We start from the raw sequence: 20,925 nt of genomic DNA, 5'->3' as shown, positions 1-20,925 counted from the left end.
CTATCACAGCGTCCCTCAGAAAAGGAGAGAAAAATAGGCCAACTGGCCCTGCCCCGTGAGGAGCAAACACTGATGGGAGGTTCTTACATTACTATACCAGGGCAGATTGTGGTCTTCACTCTCTACCCCTGGCCTGTTTGATTCCTTGTCCTGACTACGATCTGGGGGCTGATGACTTGGCTTGGTATCAGAATGACCCCCCTCCCACCCTACGTGGATGTCGGATCCTCAGGAATGCCAGCAAGGAGAATCTGCCCCACTGGCATGTGCTTGATCAGGATAAGCAGTACTTGAAGCTGGACATCCAGCCTTTGTGGCCCAGGCCCTTGAGGGCTGACAGGCTGCAGTTCTGGACCTACACCCTGCCCCAGAAGATCAACAGCTTACAGGGCCTAAAATGAATCACTCAGAGATGCAGCAGACTGTGTCCAGGAAGGGAATGGGCTTGAGTTTGTGGTGGCATCAGCCTGATGTGCCAACTTGCCCACACAGGAGCTGAGGTTGACGCCAACAGTGTGGTAGACATACATCCCTGCTTTCAGCCTGTGCTTATAAGTTACTTACTGCATGATGTTCATTGCCACATCACTCTGAGCCCTCTCTTGTTAGACATAATCGATTAACAGCCATATGAAAATGTGGATGGATGAGGCCCAATGCATGGTCACACTATGCCACACAACACTGGGCCTTGGCCCCTTCTTCTCAGGCTCACCTTGGTCCTCTTCTAGCCTTCTGTCCCATTCCCTATCCTCCAAATCCCCCATTCCATTCAGATAAAGAAGTTGCTTTGGGCAATGTTAACCACATCAGGGGGTCAAAAATGCCATGTACACCTCTAGAAAAGTCCCATGTTCTCTCTCATCTGTAAGGGGCCAATGAAACCGTAGTTACTAACAGCCCTGGGGTCTTAGTGAGTTCAGGTTCTATAACAGGATTATCATAAATTGTAACAAGGAATTGTGGTGAGTGTCTGAGATCTGAATTACTGGAAAGATTGAGAAAGGAGGGTTGCATAAGCCCAGGAGATCCAGTTATCCGGGAGAAGCATTGCCATAACTCTCCTCCTTTTAAAGAAAAAACACAAAAAAACATAAGCTGGGTTCTTTAAAAGCAACACAAAAGTGTTCAGGTTTTGAGGTCAAGGTGCAAGTAGATTTGGTATCAGATGAAGGCTTTCTCCCTGCATCAAAGATGGAAAGATGGTTCCTTGTGTCCTTACTTCGGGGGATGGACAAATGGTGCCTCTCGTGATATTTCACCTTTTAAGAACCTCTCCTCTGAATTTCATCACCTCAGGGATTAGATTTCAGCATTTGAATTTGGAGCACACAAGCTGTCAGACAACAGCACCTAGAGTTCCCCAATGTCAGCCCCCAGGTCCTAACTACTGAAAATGTCTACACATGTGGCCCTGTAGATTGGATACCATTTAGTTTGGCATTGAAAACAACCCCCTCATTCATCTACTTCTTCACCAAAGCTGTGACTGGTCCCTGGTTTGCAAGGAGCAGGACTGTGCATGTCCATTGACCCTTGAATATTTGCCATCTCAGGTGGTACCAGAAGAGGCAGGTTTGACTCTTTGCTGTTATTCTAAGTGGTTCTGCACACACTGTGAGGCCCAAAGTCACAAGATCTGAGAACATGTATGAAGTTTGTCTGTGGAAAGTGTCCTTGAGTTTGGGTTGGGGGGTCAGAAGGACTAGACATTATAACAGAAGAGATTTCTATCACCTAGTTCCCTGAGGCTTGTTCATTAAGGGAGGTGTTCTCATGGGTTACAGAGATCCCATGGCACGTTTCTGATCCACTGAGCATCAACTATTCTGCATGGTCCACCCTGTGGTTAATTTTCATTATGGCATTATTGTTCTCCCTACACTGTTTGACCACTCCAGTACGTCTTCCCTGGCTGTTTATGTCATTTTACAAAGGTACCAAATTGTGCTCAAAATGTTTCTTTGCTCAACCAAATCATTTTGCATGGGTCTTTAGGATGTTTCCTATAGACCTTAGGACTCCACCCTGCTCTACTTCTGGCCAACTCATCCTGTGATGTCACCAGTCTTCTCAGGTCAAAACCCCTTTCGTTCATTCACTGTATTTAAACCCAACATCAGGGCCTCAGGACTTTTGTGATGAAAGATGAAGTTTCCCATGATGCCTTGTGCACCAGGTGGCAGACAAGGATAACATGAAGACTGGGCTGAGTTGGGAGAGGTAAGAGAACTGTGAGTGACAGGACTGGTGCACTGTGTCCTGAGAGATCACTGACCTCCTGCTGCACACAAGCCCGTGTGTGGTTTCAGTACTGCCCATGAACAGGATGCTTTCCCAAGGGGTTCCCAGGCATCGTTTTCCAAACTTAGCAGATATTTATCAGATTTTTATTCAGGAATAATTCATATATAATTAAATTCATCCATTTACTGCAGAGTTTGGTACATTTATGTAAATGTATGAGACATGTAATCACTGCAAACTCAGTATTAGAACAATTCTTTCACCCCATAGCTTATCCTCACACCCCTTTACATTCATTGTCCTGGACCCTGCTTCCTCGCAAACACCCAGTTGATTTCTGTCAACTGTACTTTGGAAACTATATACAGCTTGGAAATGTTAAAGACCTTCCTGTCACTTCGTATTAAAAGAATCATTGGTGTTTTGAATTTCAAGGAACACTTCCTTCCTTTTATGAGACGAGCCGTCCCATGTGTGCACACAATACGTCGAGGTACATCTGAGTAACATCCATTTTCAGCAGTTTTTTGTGGGGTCTTTTTTTTTTAAAGGCTCCTGCTAGGTAGTGAAGACTGGCCTCAAAAATCCGATCCCCTTGTGTTAGCCTCCATAGTGCTGGGATTGCAGGCATAATCCACCGAGCACCAGGCAAGGCTCTTTTTAATAAAGTTGTTAGACACATTTTCGGACATGACTTTCATTTGTTTTCCATAAAGACCTGAGAATGGAATTGCTGAGTCATATGACAATTATGTATTTTACTTAAAAAAAATGCCACACTGTCTTCCAAACTGAGTAGGTCATTTTGCATTCCACCAGCCATGAATGTCGGTGCCGGTGCTCCAGGTTCCCAACACTTGACTGTATTGTGCTTCAATCTCATTGTATTGAATGATGTTAAGTTATGGTGCCTTTGTGGCAGATGTGTCCCTGACTCTTAATTTTATTAAATTAAATTTATTTATTTATTTATTTGGCACTGGTGTTTGAACAAGGGCATCTTGTTTGCTAGGGAGGCATTCTTACCACTGTAGCCACTCCACCTATTTTATTTTTTAATTAATTTATTTATTTACTTTTCTTGAGACAAATGAACTGAAACTCAGGTTCCTTCTGCCTCAGCTTCCTAATTACTGCAGTTATGCATGTATGTCACCATGCCTGAATCTCCCTGGACTTTTAGCTTCTGCTTCTTCCTTCTGTTCAATTTCTCACTGTCTCTATCTCAATTTGTCTCTCTCTGTCTCTTTCTATCTGTCTCTCTCCCTCTCTCTGCCTTTCTCTATCTCACTGGACCACTGTGAATTTTCATCATATTCCCACGCATACAGAAATGTTCCTGAGACATCCTCATTGCATACTTTTACTATGATCTTAGCCATCATGGATGCCAGGACCTCCTTAAGATGGTGCAAGAAGTGGTGGAGCACACGGGGACTTCTCCCTGGCAGTGGTAGACAGCAGCCCCAGGATTAGGAGGAAGCCCAGTGTTGTCCAGAAGGATGTGCTCATGATCCTGATGGGATGATTTGGGATGTCTCAGACCCCATGTCTGGCTGTTAATTAAGTCAGGAGAATTGAAGACAGAGAGAATCTGCCCAGCAGGCATTCCGATTATGATTTGGACCAGAGTGCTTCAAAAAGGAGCAATGAATTAACAGCAGGCCTTGCTGATTAGGTAGAGGTCAAGGGAAGCCCTTTTCATGCTGTATCAGCGGAAATAATCTCTCCCAGAAAGGTGTCAAGAAGGAATTCTGTGGTAGCAGTCTCTGTGTTCCCAGGACTATTGGGTAGTGGAATGAAAAAGTCAAGGGCTATTCTCAGAAGGCACTAAAGGCTGTGTGAGTTCGAATCCCATACCACTTCCTCTGGGAAGTAAGGCTTGGTGGTAGCTCCTGGCCCCTGCTGTTTTTGCTGTGTCCAGGCAGGATTCTAGGTGTTTTAGACTCTCTTGTCTCCACTGCCTTAGCACAGGTCCATAGAACCCAGTCTCACCACAGCTGTGATCAGAAGGTAAGTGACTGTGAATTTGTTCTTGGTGGGAGCTAGCCTCTAGGGCTGTCACATGGTGGGGTGGGGAGAGTAGTTGGATCGGTCCTTAAGAAGTGCTGTCACAGTGTGTGTCCACGGAATACCGCTTCCAACTAGGGATGGGTCCGTGCAATCCAGAGACCATGACCCTAAAGATGGAGAGATTTGAAGGGGTTCCAGTAGAGCTCGAGTTCTTCAGAACAAGGAGGAATTGCAGGGTGAAGGGGACAGTCACAGCTCCCTGACTCTGCTCAAGTGGTTGTTTTTGCCCTGTCAAAGTTCTCAAACATTCCCTGCTCTTTCCTTTCTGCGCTCAATGTCTTCATAAGCCTGTGACTGCAATGCCAGTGAACTTGGTACTGCAGGATTCAAGTCGGGCTTCCAGGGGTGCTGCAAAAGGCACTCAGCACTTTTAGAAGAGGCTAAAGGGGGCACGGGAAGAGGGGAGGCAACCACGCCCTAATGTAGCCCTGGCCCCCCTTCTACTCTGCTTACTCAGTGCCACTCTCTTGTAGCACTGCTTCGCCAGGCTAACCAGAACCCCAACTCCTGCTGCTCGGTACAAAGTCCAGCCAGATCTCAGTTGCCTGTCATTGAGTCTGGGCCTGCTTTGCAGAACTGACATATGCCTGAGAGAAGATCATGTCCCTAAATCAACACCCAGTGCAGCAGGGGACTGTGTCCAGTGGGCTCCTGCTCCTTTTGCAGGGCCTGGGTGAGGCTCATATGGAGGAGACGGCAACCGGGCTCAGATCTGCCTAAATTGTGCAGATGCCAAGTTGATGCGAGTTGTTCAATGTGCTCCTGACCATTTGTTCTTATGGGTCTTACAACTGATTTGATAGAATGGGTGTGTCACTGAAATAGAAATCTAGACTTTGAGCCTCGGACTAAAACCCCTTTCCCCATAGTGCGCTCTCTCTCTCTCTTGCTCTCACGCTCTCTGTTAATTACTCTCTCTCCCTCTGAGCTTATATACTTCTGAGACTTATTCACTGCATGATTTTATCATGATCTTGACCATGATCAAGGTCAATGAGTTGGTGGAGTGGAAGTGGCAGAGCACGAGAGCACCCTGCCCATGAGATGGACAGCAGTCACAGAGTTAGGAATGAGGGAGAAACCCTGTTGCTGTCCAGTTAACATGAAGGAGCTATGAGATGACGCAGTATGGGAGGAGTGGGCCTCTTTCAGCCCCCACAGCCCAGCTGTAATTAGGTGAGGAATATTAAGGGCAGGGAGAGCTCTGCCCACACAGGGCCTGCAATATTGGATGGGAGACCTTGAATGGACAGAAGGCCTTGATGAATGGGCAGGTCAAGGAGAAGCAGTGATCCAGGCTCCTGGCCCCTCAGTCCCGGGGAAATGTGGTTGCTGCCACCATGGCTCTGAGAAGGGACAAAAACTGTGCCGGGTGGGCTCTGAGTGCCTATGGGGGCAGGAACGCTGACGTAGTTGTTGTTTTCAGGGAGCAGGCAGTTGTTGGTTATAGGCTGTCTGAGATTGACTTTAACGATGTTTCTTCTTGGAAGTCAGGCTGGGTGGATGATCACAGACCAAGGATGGCAGCTGTACATCCACACAACCCTGAGGATGCTCAGAATCTCCAGGAGAGGCCCTGACACCCCTGACTCACCAAAGCTCTACTTAATTCCTAGTGCCAGGACCAACAGGCTCTCATTTCATGATGTTCCTGTGGATATTTAACTGTGCACTGGCTTGGGAACCTGCAGAAGTACCACAGTCTCAAGTATATTACAAAAGAAGGGCCAAGGTTGAGTTGGGAAGGGACCTCAGATCATGGACTCTAAGAGATAAGGAACTGTTGAAGGGGATGAGTACAATGCATGCTGATGGTCTGGAGGAGTTCTGCAGATGAAGGACACTGTTACTTAGTGAAAAGGTACTTGCTCAAGCAGTTCCTTTCACCTCCTCAAAGGTGGGAACAATTGTCCACCTGTGTGATCCTGAGCAAACACCTCCTCAGAGATGCCCTCCTGGCTTCTCAAATTACAGCCTTCTGCTCACTGTTTTAACCCCTTATAGTCTAGTCTCTAGGATTCAGACTGCTTAGACAATGATCATGCAGTGACTAGCTCTGTGTAGGGTCCTCGAGGTATCTCTGAGGCCAGCAAAAGGCACATAGTAATTTTGGAGGAGCTGAAGGGGGCATGGGAAGAGGGGTGGCAGCCATACACTACCTGCTGGCCACTCGTTTCCTGGGACCAATCCCTGCTCAGTGTCACTATCATGCAGCACCCACCGGGCACTGTTCCCACCCATTCCCTGTCCAAACTCCAGTCAGGGTGAGGCTCTGATCATCAGTTGCCTGTCAGTGAAACACTGCAGGCACAGTGCAGTGAGTCAACCATGTGGCTGGAACAACTTCCAATGTGGCTGAGAACCGTAGCCTGTGGGCTTCTGCTTCTCCTCTTCCAAGTCCAAGGTGAGACTTCTGAAGGGGATGACAGGGACCAGGGTCAGATCTGCCACAGTGTGCCGAGGCACAGCCCGAGATTGGGAGCCAAGGGCTTCAAGATGGAAGGGAATGGCCCCATGGCTTCAATGGCAATTCACAATTTACAAATCATGGGAGCTGGGTTTGAGGAAAAGGAAACAAATTTTATTATTTCTCGGACAAAGATGAGGATAGGGCGAGTGAAGGTCTTAAACCTCTGTCGTCCCAAGTCTGAGAGAAAATGTCCACCTTTCCAAGGAGAGTTCAGGGGGTGAGCTTGAATGGGTGACTTCCTGTGTGTCCACCTTGGTTACTGGCCTTGATTCTCCAGGTGTCTGTCACCACTCCTCTGAAGCTGTACCTTGGCTGGAAGGTTTACTGCTCAGGTGGTCAGGAAGAAATAAAGGGTAGAAGACCCCCGGGGTAATTGAAGAACAAAGGGAGTTAACCTTTGTTACCAGATTCTCCAGCAATTAGACAAAGAGGGGAAAAGAGTCAGTTTAATCAACAAGCAGAGTATACTGGCCAGAAGACAAGCTAGCTATCCAGAAAGGATTTTTCTTTTCTGGTCCCGGTTACACCTGTGATAAAAATTCAGGTGTGGGAAACTTGTGTCCACATAACATGTCGAAAAGCCTAGGGTGGTCCTTGAAGCTTAGAGGGTCAGGGCTGGCTGAAGACACATCACTGAATAGGCAGGCGATTAAGGAGGGTTGTGAAGAGCCAGAAGGGCAGGTCAGAAACCTGGGGTGGGATTTAGAACTTTTTCCTCCTGCATTTGTGGTCAGCACACAATGGTGATAATACATTCATAGTACTATTTGTCTCTGATTGTGACATCTCCTGGGCCAGAAAAGACCCTGCCACCCTCCAAATGGGCCCCAGGCAAGGTTACTGGCCCTGAAAGGATTCACAAACCCCCGGTACCACATCTCAAAGCTGAAAGGAGAGACCACATGGGTTCATTTCATACTATGAACCTGACTGGACAAAGTAATGGCTTGGCTTCCAGAGCAATGGGAATGTGCTCTTTGCATGCCACGTACTCTCCAGGATCTTATCAGAAGTTCATGCTCTCAGGGCTCGATGCCCAGAATGTATGTGCAACCCTTGATCTCACTCTCCCCTAAATCCCCTGGTGTGGGACCTGAAGATATCTTCCCCCATTTCCCCAATCTAATCTGCCCTAAGATTTCCCCACCCATGGCTGCCACTGCTGGACTCCTTATCTTACCCGCTCCTGGTCAGGATCTGGGAAGTCCCCAGGGCATTCTAGGCAAGACCTCACTGATGACTCCACTTTAAAATAGGATATGGAACAGAGAACTGGAGGATCATGGTTCAAAACCAACCTTAGGCACATAGTTCATAAGACTCTATCTCAGTAAAACTCAAAAGAAAACGTCTGGTAGAGTGGCTCAAGTGATAGAGTGCCTGCTTGCAAGCTTCATGCCCTGAATTCAGACGGTAATGGCACAAAAAAGTACAAATGGCCTAGTATTTGCATGTAACCTGAGCTTGTAGCTTTTGAAAAGCCTCCAGGTTGCATATAGTGACTACTTCAACGTGAATGCTACATACATATTGTAATACTATGTTGTTTAGGGAACATGAAGAAAAGGTCTGTGTGTGTCAACACATGCACAGAGTTCTTTGCTTGCTTGTTTTTCATGTTTTCCATCTGCAAGATTGAATGAAGCCAGGGATATGAACTCACTGAGATGGAGGTATAGTAACTGGCACTTGTCTACACCACACTCCTGACTTCTACAGAAGAACAATCAAATTCCCTTGGGCTGTAAACACATTGTGAATTTCATGCTGTTTAGAACATTCACAAAATTAACTACCTCCATTCCTCAAGCCCCAAACACAACCCCTAACCTCAGCCCTAGACACCAATCTGCTGATCCTGTTAGTGATAGAAAATTTAGAACTTTTCATGAAAATAGAATTAAGAACCAAGTGGTGTTGGAGCGTCAGTGTTAAAAGGAGAAACAATGTGAAGCCAGTGTTTGCGGACCAGTGTCTTGACAAGGGCAGACCTGGGAGTAGCAAGGAGGTGTCAACACTCACAGCGTGCATGACATCTCATTGGGCAGGACCAACTCTCATGTGCTTCTCTCCATCCACAGGCAAGAACTCAGCCGGACCCATCAGGACCACACTCACAGGGCAGGTGCAGGGCAGCCTCGTCCAAGTGAAGGGCACCGATGTGGGGGTCCACACCTTCCTGGGAATTCCCTTTGCCAAGCCACCTCTTGGATCGCTGCGGTTTGCACCCCCTAAGCCTGCTGCACCTTGGAGTGGTGTGAGGAATGGGACCTCCCACCCAGCCATGTAAGCTCTCCCAGGGCCCAGGGAACTTCAGGCCTTTGGGTAGGGCCCCCTGAGCTCTGTGCCGGGCCTACTGATTCTTCCATCGGAACTCACAGATGTTTTCCCTCTGCCTTGGGAGGATACCACATGCATTTTTCCAGTGAATGGGATAAGGTTGAGAGAGTGGCGCAACCCTGCCAGGCTCAAATCCAGGGCTTGGTACCTGGACATGTTAGTTCTGGTTTCTGTGGTAGGAGCAGAGACACACTTGGGTGTTCCCGGTGTTCTCTGCACCAGGGGAAGTGTCTATGGGAGAGGTCCAGGTTGGCTCCATGAACTGTGAGAGCCCCTGGCTCCAGCAGCAGATACTGCAGGAACCTTAGCAGGGCAGCAGCACAGCTTCCTTGGAAACCCACCCTCCACAGAGATTGTGCCAACCTGCAGAGCCAGGAGCCTTTAGCAAGGGATCTCGTTTATGTGCTTCCAGGTGGAGACTCTGTGGGAGGGTTGATGATCCTGTTAGTCTAGACTTGAGTTAAGGGATGTCCTACTTCCCTATGGGAAAGAGGTCCCCAGTCATTCATGCAGTACTTGTGAGTGGTGTGATGGGTCTTGAGGTGGCTGCTCCCCTGTTCCAGGTTAAAGGAGTTATTGTCAACATTTGCGGTCAATGGATCCGGTAGAGACTGCTAGGAGTCATGATTTCCCATCCTCAATAGATGGGAGATCCAAGGCCTTCAACAACCTTGAGGCCTCCCTTGAGTCTTGCTCCATTATAGCTCCTCTAGAACCTGTGGTTTGTATCTTGCTGGGGAGGGACTTCCTCATCTGTGTGCCAGAGAATAAAGAGAGCAGAGTTTAAGGGTGGAAGGGAGCAAATTTAACACCTGGGCCTAAGATTGACCCCTGTACAGTACTTGGAAAAACTGATTGCCATTTTCACCAGGTGTCTGCAAAATTCTGATATAATGAATATGGACTCTCTGAAGCAGCTGAAGCAGACCCTGCCTCCTGTTTCCATGTCTGAGGACTGCCTGTATCTCAGCATCTACTCACCTGCCTATGCCGATGAGGGCTCCAACCTACCTGTGAGTGATATGCCATGGTCACCTAGGGACAGAGGACATTTATTTACAAGGAGATGGAATGAGCCAAGATCACCTGGCTCCCAATGTAATGTGAACCTGAGAAGTCTCTCACTGCCATGTCCACAAAGTCTTCTCACCCAGAAAGGGAAACCAACCATAGTATGGGAACACAGAGGCCTGACAACTCCCAGAGGTCGGAGGCCAGAGGCCTTAGCCTTTTGATGAACTGAGGGCTCACTCTAAGAACTTGGGCCCAGAAGACCCATGCAGGTGCCCAAGTGCTCATCTTTGACATCACCCAAGTCCCCAGCTATGGATCATCTATTGTGCCAATGAGGTTAGGTGACATTTCCATTAATGTTAAGTGAGCCACTCAGAGAAACACCCCTTTTCTTTTCTCTTCACATGTGTAGAGAATAATGGAACCATTTTGCAATCTTGTAGCCATTATTCCAGGAGTAGGTTCAAGGGGTGGCCCTAAAATTTATACTGGGTGTTCTTGTGTCCCTAATGCATGGTCCAGGTCAAGGAGAACTGAGATAGTTCTTTCTACAGGGTCAGGTGCAGAGGCCGAAGTGAGCAGTGTAGGGAGAGGCCAGAGAGGGTATGGCCTGGGTCAGAACGTGTGATCTCTGTCTTGATTTCTCAGGTGATGGTGTGGATCCACGGAGGTGCACTGGTTGCAGGCATGGCTTCCTCATATGATGGTTCCATACTGGCAGCCACAGAGAATGTGGTGGTGGTCGCTATCCAGTACCGCCTGGGTGTCCTTGGCTTCTTCAGGTGAGCCTAGGGATGGACAGGACAGTGGGAACAGGGTAGGCCCAGGACAGGCCTGTGACCCTTGTCTCTGCCACTTTTCAGCACTGGAGACCAGCATGCATCTGGCAACTGGGGCTACCTAGACCAAGTGGCCGCCCTTCGTTGGGTGCAGAAGAATATCGCCCATTTCGGGGGCAACCCTGCCCAAGTCACCATTTTTGGCGAGTCTGCAGGTGGCACTAGTGTGTCCTCACATGTCGTGTCCCCAATGTCCAAAGGACTCTTCCACGGTGCCATCATGGAGAGTGGGGTGGCTCTTCTGCCAGACCTCATCTCCAGCTCCTCTGAGGTGGTCTACACAGTGAGTGACCTCAACTACCCCAGCTTACACCTGCCTCACCCTCAGAGTCTCTGTCTCCATGGAGGTCCTTTGGAAAAGGTCTCTGTCCTTGAATTGATGAAAGGATCAAAGGTTGTAATGCACACCCCCTGCTTCACAGAGGCTCAGTGTGTTCTGTTGTCAGGAAAGTTGCCACTCTGGGACCCCTTTCATGAGCAGAAACTTGTAAACAGTTAGGGTGTCCTATGTAGCCCTGACCTCTAAACATCAGGGATGTGGAAACAATTTCACATCAGCAGCAAGCCATGCACTGTACCCTGGTGATATGTTGACACATGGAGCATGGTGGAGTCTGGGAAAAACTTTCTCCTGTGTGAAAGGAAGAGGCAGCCTTTGCCCTGTTTCCTTACAGGTGGTTGCCAACCTGTCTGCCTGTGGGCGGGTAAACAAAGAGGCCCTGCTACACTGCCTGAGAGGCAAGAGTGAAGAGGAGATTCTGGCTATTAACAAGGTCAGGCTGATAGTGTGGGTATGGGGAAAGGGACAATACATAGGGCTTGAGGAGTCAGTCCTTACTACACTGAAATAATTACCTCTCCTCCATGTCATGGTTCCCTTATGCCATGAATGCCAAATGGAGACCAAGAGAGACTAAACTACGTATAAGATCTCTTTGGATGGGTGTGAGCATCCTGGGGTGAATTCAGAATGGGTAAAATTAACTCAAGGGCCTTAGAAAATGTCCTGTGCCTGACCTGGATCCCTAAACTTGAATTCCCCTGCAGGCTTTCACGACCATACCTGGAGTGGTAGATGGGGCCTTCCTACCCAGGCACCCCCAGGAGCTGTTGGTCTCTGCAGATTTTCAACCTGTCCCCAGCATCATAGGTGTCAACACTGATGAGTTTGGCTTTGACCTCCCCAATGTAAGTCTCACTTCCAACTTCTTGGGACCCTAGGAATCTCATGTAGTGGGGAGGAGACCCTAGCAGTATGTGGCTTAATGGCATTACTTAAAGTCTCCTTCCACCACCCAGTTAATGGGCTACACTGAAACCATAAAAGAAATCAACAGAGGAACCTTGCCTGCTATTATGGAGAGCACGACAGCAAACATGGTGAGTGAGGATCCAGGGTTGGATGCCATTGGAGAGATATCCCAAGACATCTTGCTGGTGCAGTAAATTCAAGGAATAAAGGGTGGGCTTGGACTAATGCTGGGGCTCAAGTGTTTAGACCCCCATGACCAGCGAGCATAGGACCTGAGGAACCCTAGTACCACAAGAAAAGGTGAAGGACATGAGTGTTTCTGCTGGGGTCACTCCACAGCTTGGACCTTGCCCAGTACACCTGGTCCAGTCCCAGGCCCCATCTCCCCACTCTGAGTTGCCTTACTCCCTGTCCTGGATTCTACCTATGATGACTCTCCCTGATTCCCCTGGGCTAGGGCTTGCCTGCTGGTTGTGGTGGTCTCTTGATGGAAGAATACATGGGGGACACTGAGGACCCACAGATCCTCCAAGCCAATTTCCATGAGATGATGGGAGACTTCATGTTTGTGATGCCTGCGCTCCAAGTAGCACATTTTCAACGTGAGTACATATGTGACTGAGGCGTGACTGCCATTGGGGAACCCAGACCTGTTGTCCAGGTGAGCTCTTGGTGTCGTTTTCCCCATCCACGTCCTTATCAGCTCAGAGTGCCATGCACTTGATGTTCCACATATCAGCACATTCTCACAGCTAATGTGAGAGAGATGTCACCCCATTTTACAGAAGACATACTGAGTCAGTAACAGTCAGTGAGTTTTCCAAGACCAAACAGCTTGACAGCCCAAGGCCATGACTAAACCAAGGACTTCCCACTGGGCCTGCTCCAGCCTGGAGCTCCTCTCCTCATCATCCAGATTCCAGACAGCTGTGGTTCTAGCTCACACTTCAGTAATAGGGGGGAAGGACAGTTCAAGGTGACAGACCACTACACTCCAACCTGTCCACACCTCTAGGTTCCCATGCCCCTGTCTACTTTTATGAGTTCCAGCATCAGTCCAGCATTTTCAAAGACATCAGGCCGCCCCACGTGAAGGCTGACCATGGCGATGAGGTTTCTTTTGTCTTCGGATACTTCTTGAACAGCAATAGTGAGTTTTCCTCATTTCCAGGAATTGGGATGGACCCTGCTTGGGACCTGATGGGTGATTGTCCTTGCTGTCTACAAGTGGAAAACTGAGGCTTAAAAAGAGACAGAATCACTTGTGCACCAACTTATAGAATGAAAATAACACTTGGGTTACAATCCAAGCTCTCACAGACTCTAGCCTGTGTTCCTTCCACTGTCTGCACTTACTGTAGTATCAGATATGGGTGTTGGGGCTGGGGGGAGGAGTGTGTTTCAAAGGCATGATTGTTCCTAAAGTGTATCCCAGAGTTAGAGAAAAAAAGGGTCTGCTAGGTCAGGAATGAGCTCAGGACAGATGCAGCTCAAGTTTGGAATGAATAAGTGAAGGTTGGGCAAAGGAGGTCGTGGCCCTTGGTGTTAAGGGAGGGAACGGGTCTTGGCCTGGGGTCCAGGGTCAGATTATGGAGAGTGTTGAGGGTGGAGCCTGACGGGGTGCACTGGTATGGTGGCCAGATCTTGACCTTGTCCTCCTCTATGCAGGTGACTTCACTGAGGAGGAGGAGCTGCTAAGCAGAAGGATGATGAAGTACTGGGCCAACTTTGCTCGGAATGGGTGAGAGCACCCAACACACCCCAATCCCTGCATTGGGCTCATCCAGGGCTCACGTCATCTGGAGTGGCCTCATTACCATGCACGCGTCCTTTATCCTAGGGTTGTTCCCTCCCCAACCACTAGGAGGAGGTGACGATGTGAGTGCCAGTCATTTGGCCCTTGTCCAAGAGACATGAGAGTTGGTCCAGTGTACTATGTCAGTATCAGAGCCTACGTCAGAGAAGAAGGGACAAATATGCCAATTGGCTGCGTCCCACATTTCCAAACACCGGGTCCTTACTTTGCTTTGTCTGGATAGGATGTGGCTTTCAGTCTCTACACACCCCTAGCCTGCTGGTTGCTTGGCCTGACCAAGTTCTGGAGCTTGTTATCAGAATGTCCCCAACTAACCCTACCGGGATGTTGTGTCCACAGGAACCCCAACAGTGAGGACCTGCCCCACTGGCCTAGGCTCCATCACGATGAGCAGTACTTGAAGCTGGACATCCAGCCTGCACTGGGCCAGGCCCTGAAGGCCGACAGGCTGCAGTTCTGGACCAAGACCCTGCCCCAGAAGATCGCGGAGCTTACAGGGCCTAAGAAGAATCATTAAGAGCTGTAGCACACTGTGTCCAGGGAGGGAGTGGGCTTGAGTTCAGATGGCATCAGCCTGAGGTGCTCACACACCCAGGTAGGGGCTGAGGTTGACTCCCACTGTCCGGTAGTCATACATCCCTGCACTCAGCCTATACTTATAAATAACTCACTACATGATGTTCATTGACACGTCGCCCTGAGCCCTCTCTTGTTAGATGTACTCAATAAATGGCCATATGAAAATGTGGATGGATGAGGCCCAACGCATGATTGCATTATTCCACACAACACTGGGCCTTGGCCCCTTCCTCTTAGGCTCACCTTGTTCCTCTTCCAGCCTTCCCTCTCCCTATCCTCCCAATCTCCAATTCCATTCAATAAAAAAGCTGCTTTGGGCAATGTTATCCGCATTCAGGGAGTCAAAAATCTCATGTGCACCTCTAAAAAAGTCCCATGTTCTCTGTCATCTGTAAGGGGCCAATAGAAACCCAGTACTAAAAGCCCTGGGGTCTTAGTGAGATCAGCTGGTACAACAGGATTATCATAAGAAGTACCCGGCACTGTGGGGAGGGTCTGTGATCCAAGCTACTGGGGAGATGCACAGGAGGGTTTCAAGCCCACGAGTTCCAGGTATTCAGAGAAACATTGCAATAACCCCCTGCTTTTCAAAAACAAAGCCACAAAAAAATCATAAACTCTTTATTTAAAAGCAAGAGCAGCTTGTTCACAGTTTTGGAGACTGAAAATTCCACGGTGAGGGTTAACCAGATTTGGTGTGAAATATGGTATCTGGGTCTGGATAAATGATGCCTCCTGTGTCCAAATGTGTTGGAAAGTATAAATGATGATCCTCATGAGTTCATCACCTCCTAAGGAGGTGCGTATCATCTGAATATCATGCAAAGTCCTGAGGACTCTGAATATCATCACATCAGACATTAGGTGTCAACATATGAACGTGAAGCAAACAGTGTGTCAGACAACAGTACCTAGAGCTCCCAATTATGAGCCCCAAGTATCCCAACTACTGAAAATGTCCTTAACTATGGTCCTGTAGATTGAATGTCATTTATGTTGGCATTGAAACAACCCACTCATTCATCTGTTTCTTTCCTAACGCTGTGACTGGACCATGGTTTGCAAGAAGCAGGACTGGGCATGTCCCTTAACCCCTTCAACATTAGCCATCTCAGGGGTACCGTGAGAGGCAAGTGTGTTTCTGAAGTTTGCTCTTATTCTCAGTGGTTCTGCACACAGCGTTAGACCCACAAACACATGAGCACTGCACATCTCTGAATTTGTCTGTGGGAAGTGTCCTAGACGATGCACTGGGGTACGGGTCAGAAAGTCTAGACATGTCTACCAGAAGTGATTTCTATCACCTGGTTCCCTGGGGTCTGTCCATCCCAAGAGGTGTTCTCTTGCCTTTCAGAGCTCCCCTGCAAGTTTCTGACCCTCTGAGCATCCCTGAGAAGAGAGAGAGAGAGAGAGAGAGAGAGAGAGAGAGAGAGAGAGAGAGAGAGAGAACAACATATTTCTATCCCACTCACACCTGACTCTATGACAGACACCATCAGGGCACAGGTCTTACACACAAAGCCTAGGAAATTGACTAAGAATACACACATGTTCTTATCCTTGATTTCCACCTAAAGGGTCACAGATTCACCCCCTTTCTGGTAGCATGCTTTTTCACTTCCTCACACTACTTCATGGTAGAATGGATTCATAAAAGGTTTTGTTTTGCTTTCTTTAGTTTTGTTTTGGGCGGCTCTGGGGTTGGAACTCAGTATCTCACACTTCCAAGTCAGGTGCTCTTACCGCTTGAGCCACTCTGCCAGCACATCACACCAGGTATCTGAGGTGCCTCTCCTGTAGGTCTTGGCCAATCTGAAATACAATACAAACTCTCCCTTACAACTCAGAGCGCAGCCACCTGTGACTCTCAGAAGAAAATGGAGAAAGAGAGATTGTACAGGGTGTCCTGCAGAGAAGGTCAGCACAGATGGTGAGAACTTCTGGGACAGCAACAATGGAAAGGACATGCCTGATGTCCTGCCCATACAAGGACCCTAGGAACAGAGGTTGAAGTAAGCTTGGGTTACTGGGTGAGTTCCAGAGCTTTGCCCTTTTCTCTATTTCTTGTCTCATCACAGGCCCCATTTCCCTGCTCTGAGGCTGCTGCCAGGAGCCCGCCTATCCTGACTCTCCCTGACCCCTCCATGGGCTTCATGCACTCTCCTGAGTATGGTGACCTGATGATAGAAGAGTACATGGGGGACACTGAGGATCCCCAGACAAACCGAGCCCAGTTCTGAGAGATGATGCAGGACAACACCATCATGACTCCTGCAATACAAGCAGCACGCTTTGAGTATGAGTACATCTGTAATGAGGCACGCCTGCCCTGCGAGCTTCTCAGAGCTGTGCAACCAGATGAGCTCTGTGTTGTCCAGACCAATACCTGCCTTTCTCAGGGCCTGAGTGCCAGGCACTTGACAGTAATCATGTCAGTAAATCCTTATGACTAGTCCAAGGGACAGACAGCACCCACTTAACAAAAGAGGAAACTGATTAATGGCAACTCAGAGTCCATAAGACCAACCATGAGTAAGGGCAAGTTGGGTAAGGGGAGGGCTTGGGCTGGGTGGTGTGGGTGGAAAATGGACCAGGTTGGGATGGGAGATCAGGCTACAGGTGGATGGTGAGGGTGGAAAAGGACAAGTAAGACAGGTGGGTTGTCTAAGACCTTGACCTTGTCCTCCTCTGTCTATGGAGAAGAAGCCTCTGGTCTACTTGTTTCATGATCTGACCTAGATCAGGGGATGAATTTCGGGCTCAGAGTGATCCCACATGCCAAGCTGGGAAGGCATGTCCACAAAAACTACAAAAGTGAGAACCTTCCTTACTGGCCAGTGCTTGACCAGGATGAGCAGTGCCTGCAGCTGCTCATTCAGCTGCCATGGTCTGGGGCCTGAAGACCTCCAGGCAAGAGTTCTGGACCAAGATTTTGCCCCATAGTATCCAGAAGGTCACGGGGGCTGAGAAGAATCTAGCAGAGCTGTAGCAGACTGTGTTGATGAGTGGGGATGACTTGAGTGCAGGTGGAGTCAGCTTGTGGTACACAGATGCTCAATAAGGAGCGGGATTTGACGCCTACTTTCACGTAGCCATTCATCCCCTCTCATCCATGCATTCAGCCAACACTCATAAAAATCCCTGCATGAAGTCCATTGCCAACCCTGCTCAGCTCTCTCTTGGTGTGAACATTCAGTAAATTCCCCCAGGAAGCTGCTAGTGGCAAAGCCCCAATGAATACCCACCTTCCTCCACACTCCACTAAGCCAGGTCAACTTCTGCTCCTCACCTTCTCCAACACTCTCTCACCTCTTCGCCTGCCTACCTCCGAATTACCAAGACCTCCACTCTTGCCAAGGTCATCAGAGAACTTTCCCAATCCTGGGTGACTGAACCCTTGCCCACCCCTCAGCAAGTGTCCTGATATTCTCCAAGGAGCCAGTGAAAACCCTGGACCCCAGAAGCCACAGAGTCTTAGTCCATTCTGACTGATGTAACATGAGTACTGTGAGATGCTGCCTCATGCCCAGCAGAAATACATGCTGTTTTGTGAGACGCAGGACTGAGCGTGTCATTGGCCTTTGAAACTGGGCCATATGGAGAGTGCCCTGATGAGCAAGGAGGGTTCTTCATTAGGTCACCTGGGGTGTGCTCTTCTTCTCAGTGGTTCTGCACACACTGGGAGGCCACACTTTCACAATCACAACAAATCTGTGACGTTTCCATGTGTGTCCTGGAAGTGACGTTGGGTGTCAGAAGGTCCAGATATGTCTAGCCGAAGAGACTCCTGTCAAAGTCTTATCTCCTTTAAGAAGAATCTCCTTTAAGGGAGGTGTCCTCCTGCCTGTTTGAATTCCCCAGAGCATCTCCTCCCCTCCTTGGTCCACAGTGTGATTCATCTTCATTCTTACATTATTGTTGTCCCTACAATGTCTTTTGACCTCCAGTGTATGGCTTCTCTTACAGTTTATGCCATTATGCAAATTGCCAAATTGTGCTCAGTCTGCTTCTATGCTCTTCCAAAGCACTTTCTGTGTGTCATTAAGAGATGATATCCCTTGTCCTAAGGACCTTTGGACTTCCCTGTGTGGTTTCCCTGGATAATTTGACCTAGGTCTCAGGGGTCACCAGTGTCCCAGGGCAATTTCCTTTCTTTTACCTACTGCACTGAAACCCACCCTCAGGGGTCTCATGACCTTTGGGTTCAAATAAGAAGATTCTGGCATTGCCTGCTATGGACAACAGATAACAGACAAGCATAACATGAAGCCTGGGCTCTGGTCAGAGGCAAAAGACCTGTGAGTGCAAGGGACTGTTGTATAATATTCCACTGCATCCTAGTCTCACCACTTCTCAGCTCTGGAGACCAGCATGTCACCAGCTTCTGGGGCTACCTTGAGCAAGTGGCCACCTTGTGCTGGTCAGAGAGAACCTTAGCTGCTTCAGAGGCAACCCTAACCACATTACCATTTTTGGTGAGTCTGCAGGTGGCACTAGTGTGTCCTCACAAGTAGTGTCCCCCATGTCCCAAGGACTCTTCCATGGTGCCATCATGGAAAGTGGGGTATCTCTGCCACAAATCCTCATCTCCAACACCTTTGAGGTGGTCTACTCAGTCAGTGCTCTCATCAGCCCAACCCACACCATTTGCGTCACCCTTACCCTCAGAGCCTCTGGCTCCATCGAGTTCCTTGGAAATGTCTTCATCCTGGGAATTGCTAAACGTCTCAAGGGTCACCATATATACCCTTCTGCCTCACAAAGACTGAGTGTGTTCCAAGGCCATGAAAGCTACCACCTTGGAACACCCATTATGGGCAGAACATTGTAAAACTTGGAATGGTCCCTCCTTCTGAACGTCAGGGAAGTTGGAACAACATCACACCTGCAGCAATCCATACACTGTCCCGTATGAGATGTGGGGACACATGCACTGAGTTAGGGTCTGGGAAAAGACTTTTCTCTCTGAACAGATGAGGCAGACCCTGATTATTTTCTTTACAGATGGTGGCCAACCTGTCTGCCTTTGACCAGGTAGAATCAGAGGCCCTGGTGGACTGCCTGAGAGGCAAGAGTGAAGAGAAGATTTTGGCTATTAATAAGGTAAGGTTGAATGAAGTGATTGTGGGAGAAGAGGGATATAAATAAGGTGTGGAGAACCAGTCCCTACAATTCTCAACCAATTACTTCTTCTCCATGACTGTGTGTCCTTGAAACATCAATGCAAAATGGGACCAGGAATCACTAAACCAGGTGTAGGATCTCTTAGGATGGGTGTGAGCATCCTGACAAGAATTTGGACTGGGTGGAAGTAACTCAAGGACATCAGAAAATGTCCTGTACGCGGCCTTGAATGCCAACTTGCCCTTCAAGAGATACCTGGTGTGATAGACTGACTCTTCATACCGAGGCACCCCAGAGACACCCCTATTGACCTGTGCTGATTTTCATTCTGTCACCAGCATCATTGGTGTCCACAATGATGAGTATGCCTTTGTCCTACCTATGGTAAGTCTCACTCCCAACTTCTTGGGACCTAGAGAACTCATGTAGTTAGTGGGAGGAGAGCCTAGTGGTATACGATTTCATGACTTGAGATCCATGCCACCCAAAACTGAAACCTTCCTTCCATTATCCAGTTCATGGGGTAAAATCAAACCATACTGGAAATGAGCAGAGAAACATTGCCGACTATTATACAGAATATGACAGCCACATGGTGACTGAGGATTCCAGGGTTGGTTTGCATTGCACAGATATCCCAAGATATCTTGCTCATGCAGTAAACACCAGGAATAAAGGGTGGGCTTGTGTTGGGGAAGAGGCTATAATGATGAAGTGACTTCCAAGCAAGTATTAGACCCTGAGATCAAATCTTAGTACTACAAAGAATGGGAGTAAAGGGTGGGGTACTTGTGTATTTGTGTTTAGGTCACCCCAGATCTTGTCCCTTACCCAGTGTACTTCATCCCATCTGAGGCCCCATCTCTCCACCCTGACGCTACAGCCTCCATGTCCTGGAGTCTTCTTATTATGACTCCTCCTGATTCTCCTGGGCTAGGGGTTGCCTGCTGGTTGTGGTGGTCTCTTGATGGAAGAATACTTGGGGGACACTGACGACCCCCAGACCCTGCAACCCAGTTCCAAGAGATGATGGGGACTTCATGTTTGTGATGCCTGCACTCCAAGTAGCACACTTTCAGCATGAGTACATATGTGACTGAGGCCTGACTGCCATTGGGGAGCTCAGACCTGTGGGTCCCAAATGAGCTCTATGGTGTCCTGGTCCCCATCC

The 20,925-nt window shown here is 48.5% G+C and overlaps 1 protein-coding gene across 1 annotated transcript; it reads left to right on the top strand.

The window, feature by feature from the left end:
• The first annotated feature begins 6,648 nt into the window (after positions 1 to 6,648).
• LOC109675003 (pyrethroid hydrolase Ces2e-like) lies at positions 6,649 to 14,904 on the top strand. The gene is made up of 12 exons (XM_074055893.1): positions 6,649 to 6,724; positions 8,872 to 9,076; positions 10,002 to 10,143; positions 10,793 to 10,926; positions 11,008 to 11,266; positions 11,658 to 11,756; positions 12,031 to 12,171; positions 12,283 to 12,363; positions 12,693 to 12,837; positions 13,251 to 13,385; positions 13,904 to 13,976; positions 14,391 to 14,904. The coding sequence occupies exons 1-12, from the start codon at positions 6,649 to 6,651 to the stop codon at positions 14,566 to 14,568; spliced, it is 1,668 nt and encodes a 555-aa protein (XP_073911994.1). The 3' UTR covers positions 14,569 to 14,904.
• The last annotated feature ends 6,021 nt before the right edge of the window (positions 14,905 to 20,925 follow it).

Source organism: Castor canadensis, chromosome 15 (assembly GCF_047511655.1).
Source record: "Castor canadensis chromosome 15, mCasCan1.hap1v2, whole genome shotgun sequence".
Classification (NCBI taxonomy): domain Eukaryota; kingdom Metazoa; phylum Chordata; class Mammalia; order Rodentia; family Castoridae; genus Castor; species Castor canadensis.
Note: the sequence above shows the minus strand (reverse complement) of the source record. Positions and strands in the feature narration are given on the sequence as shown.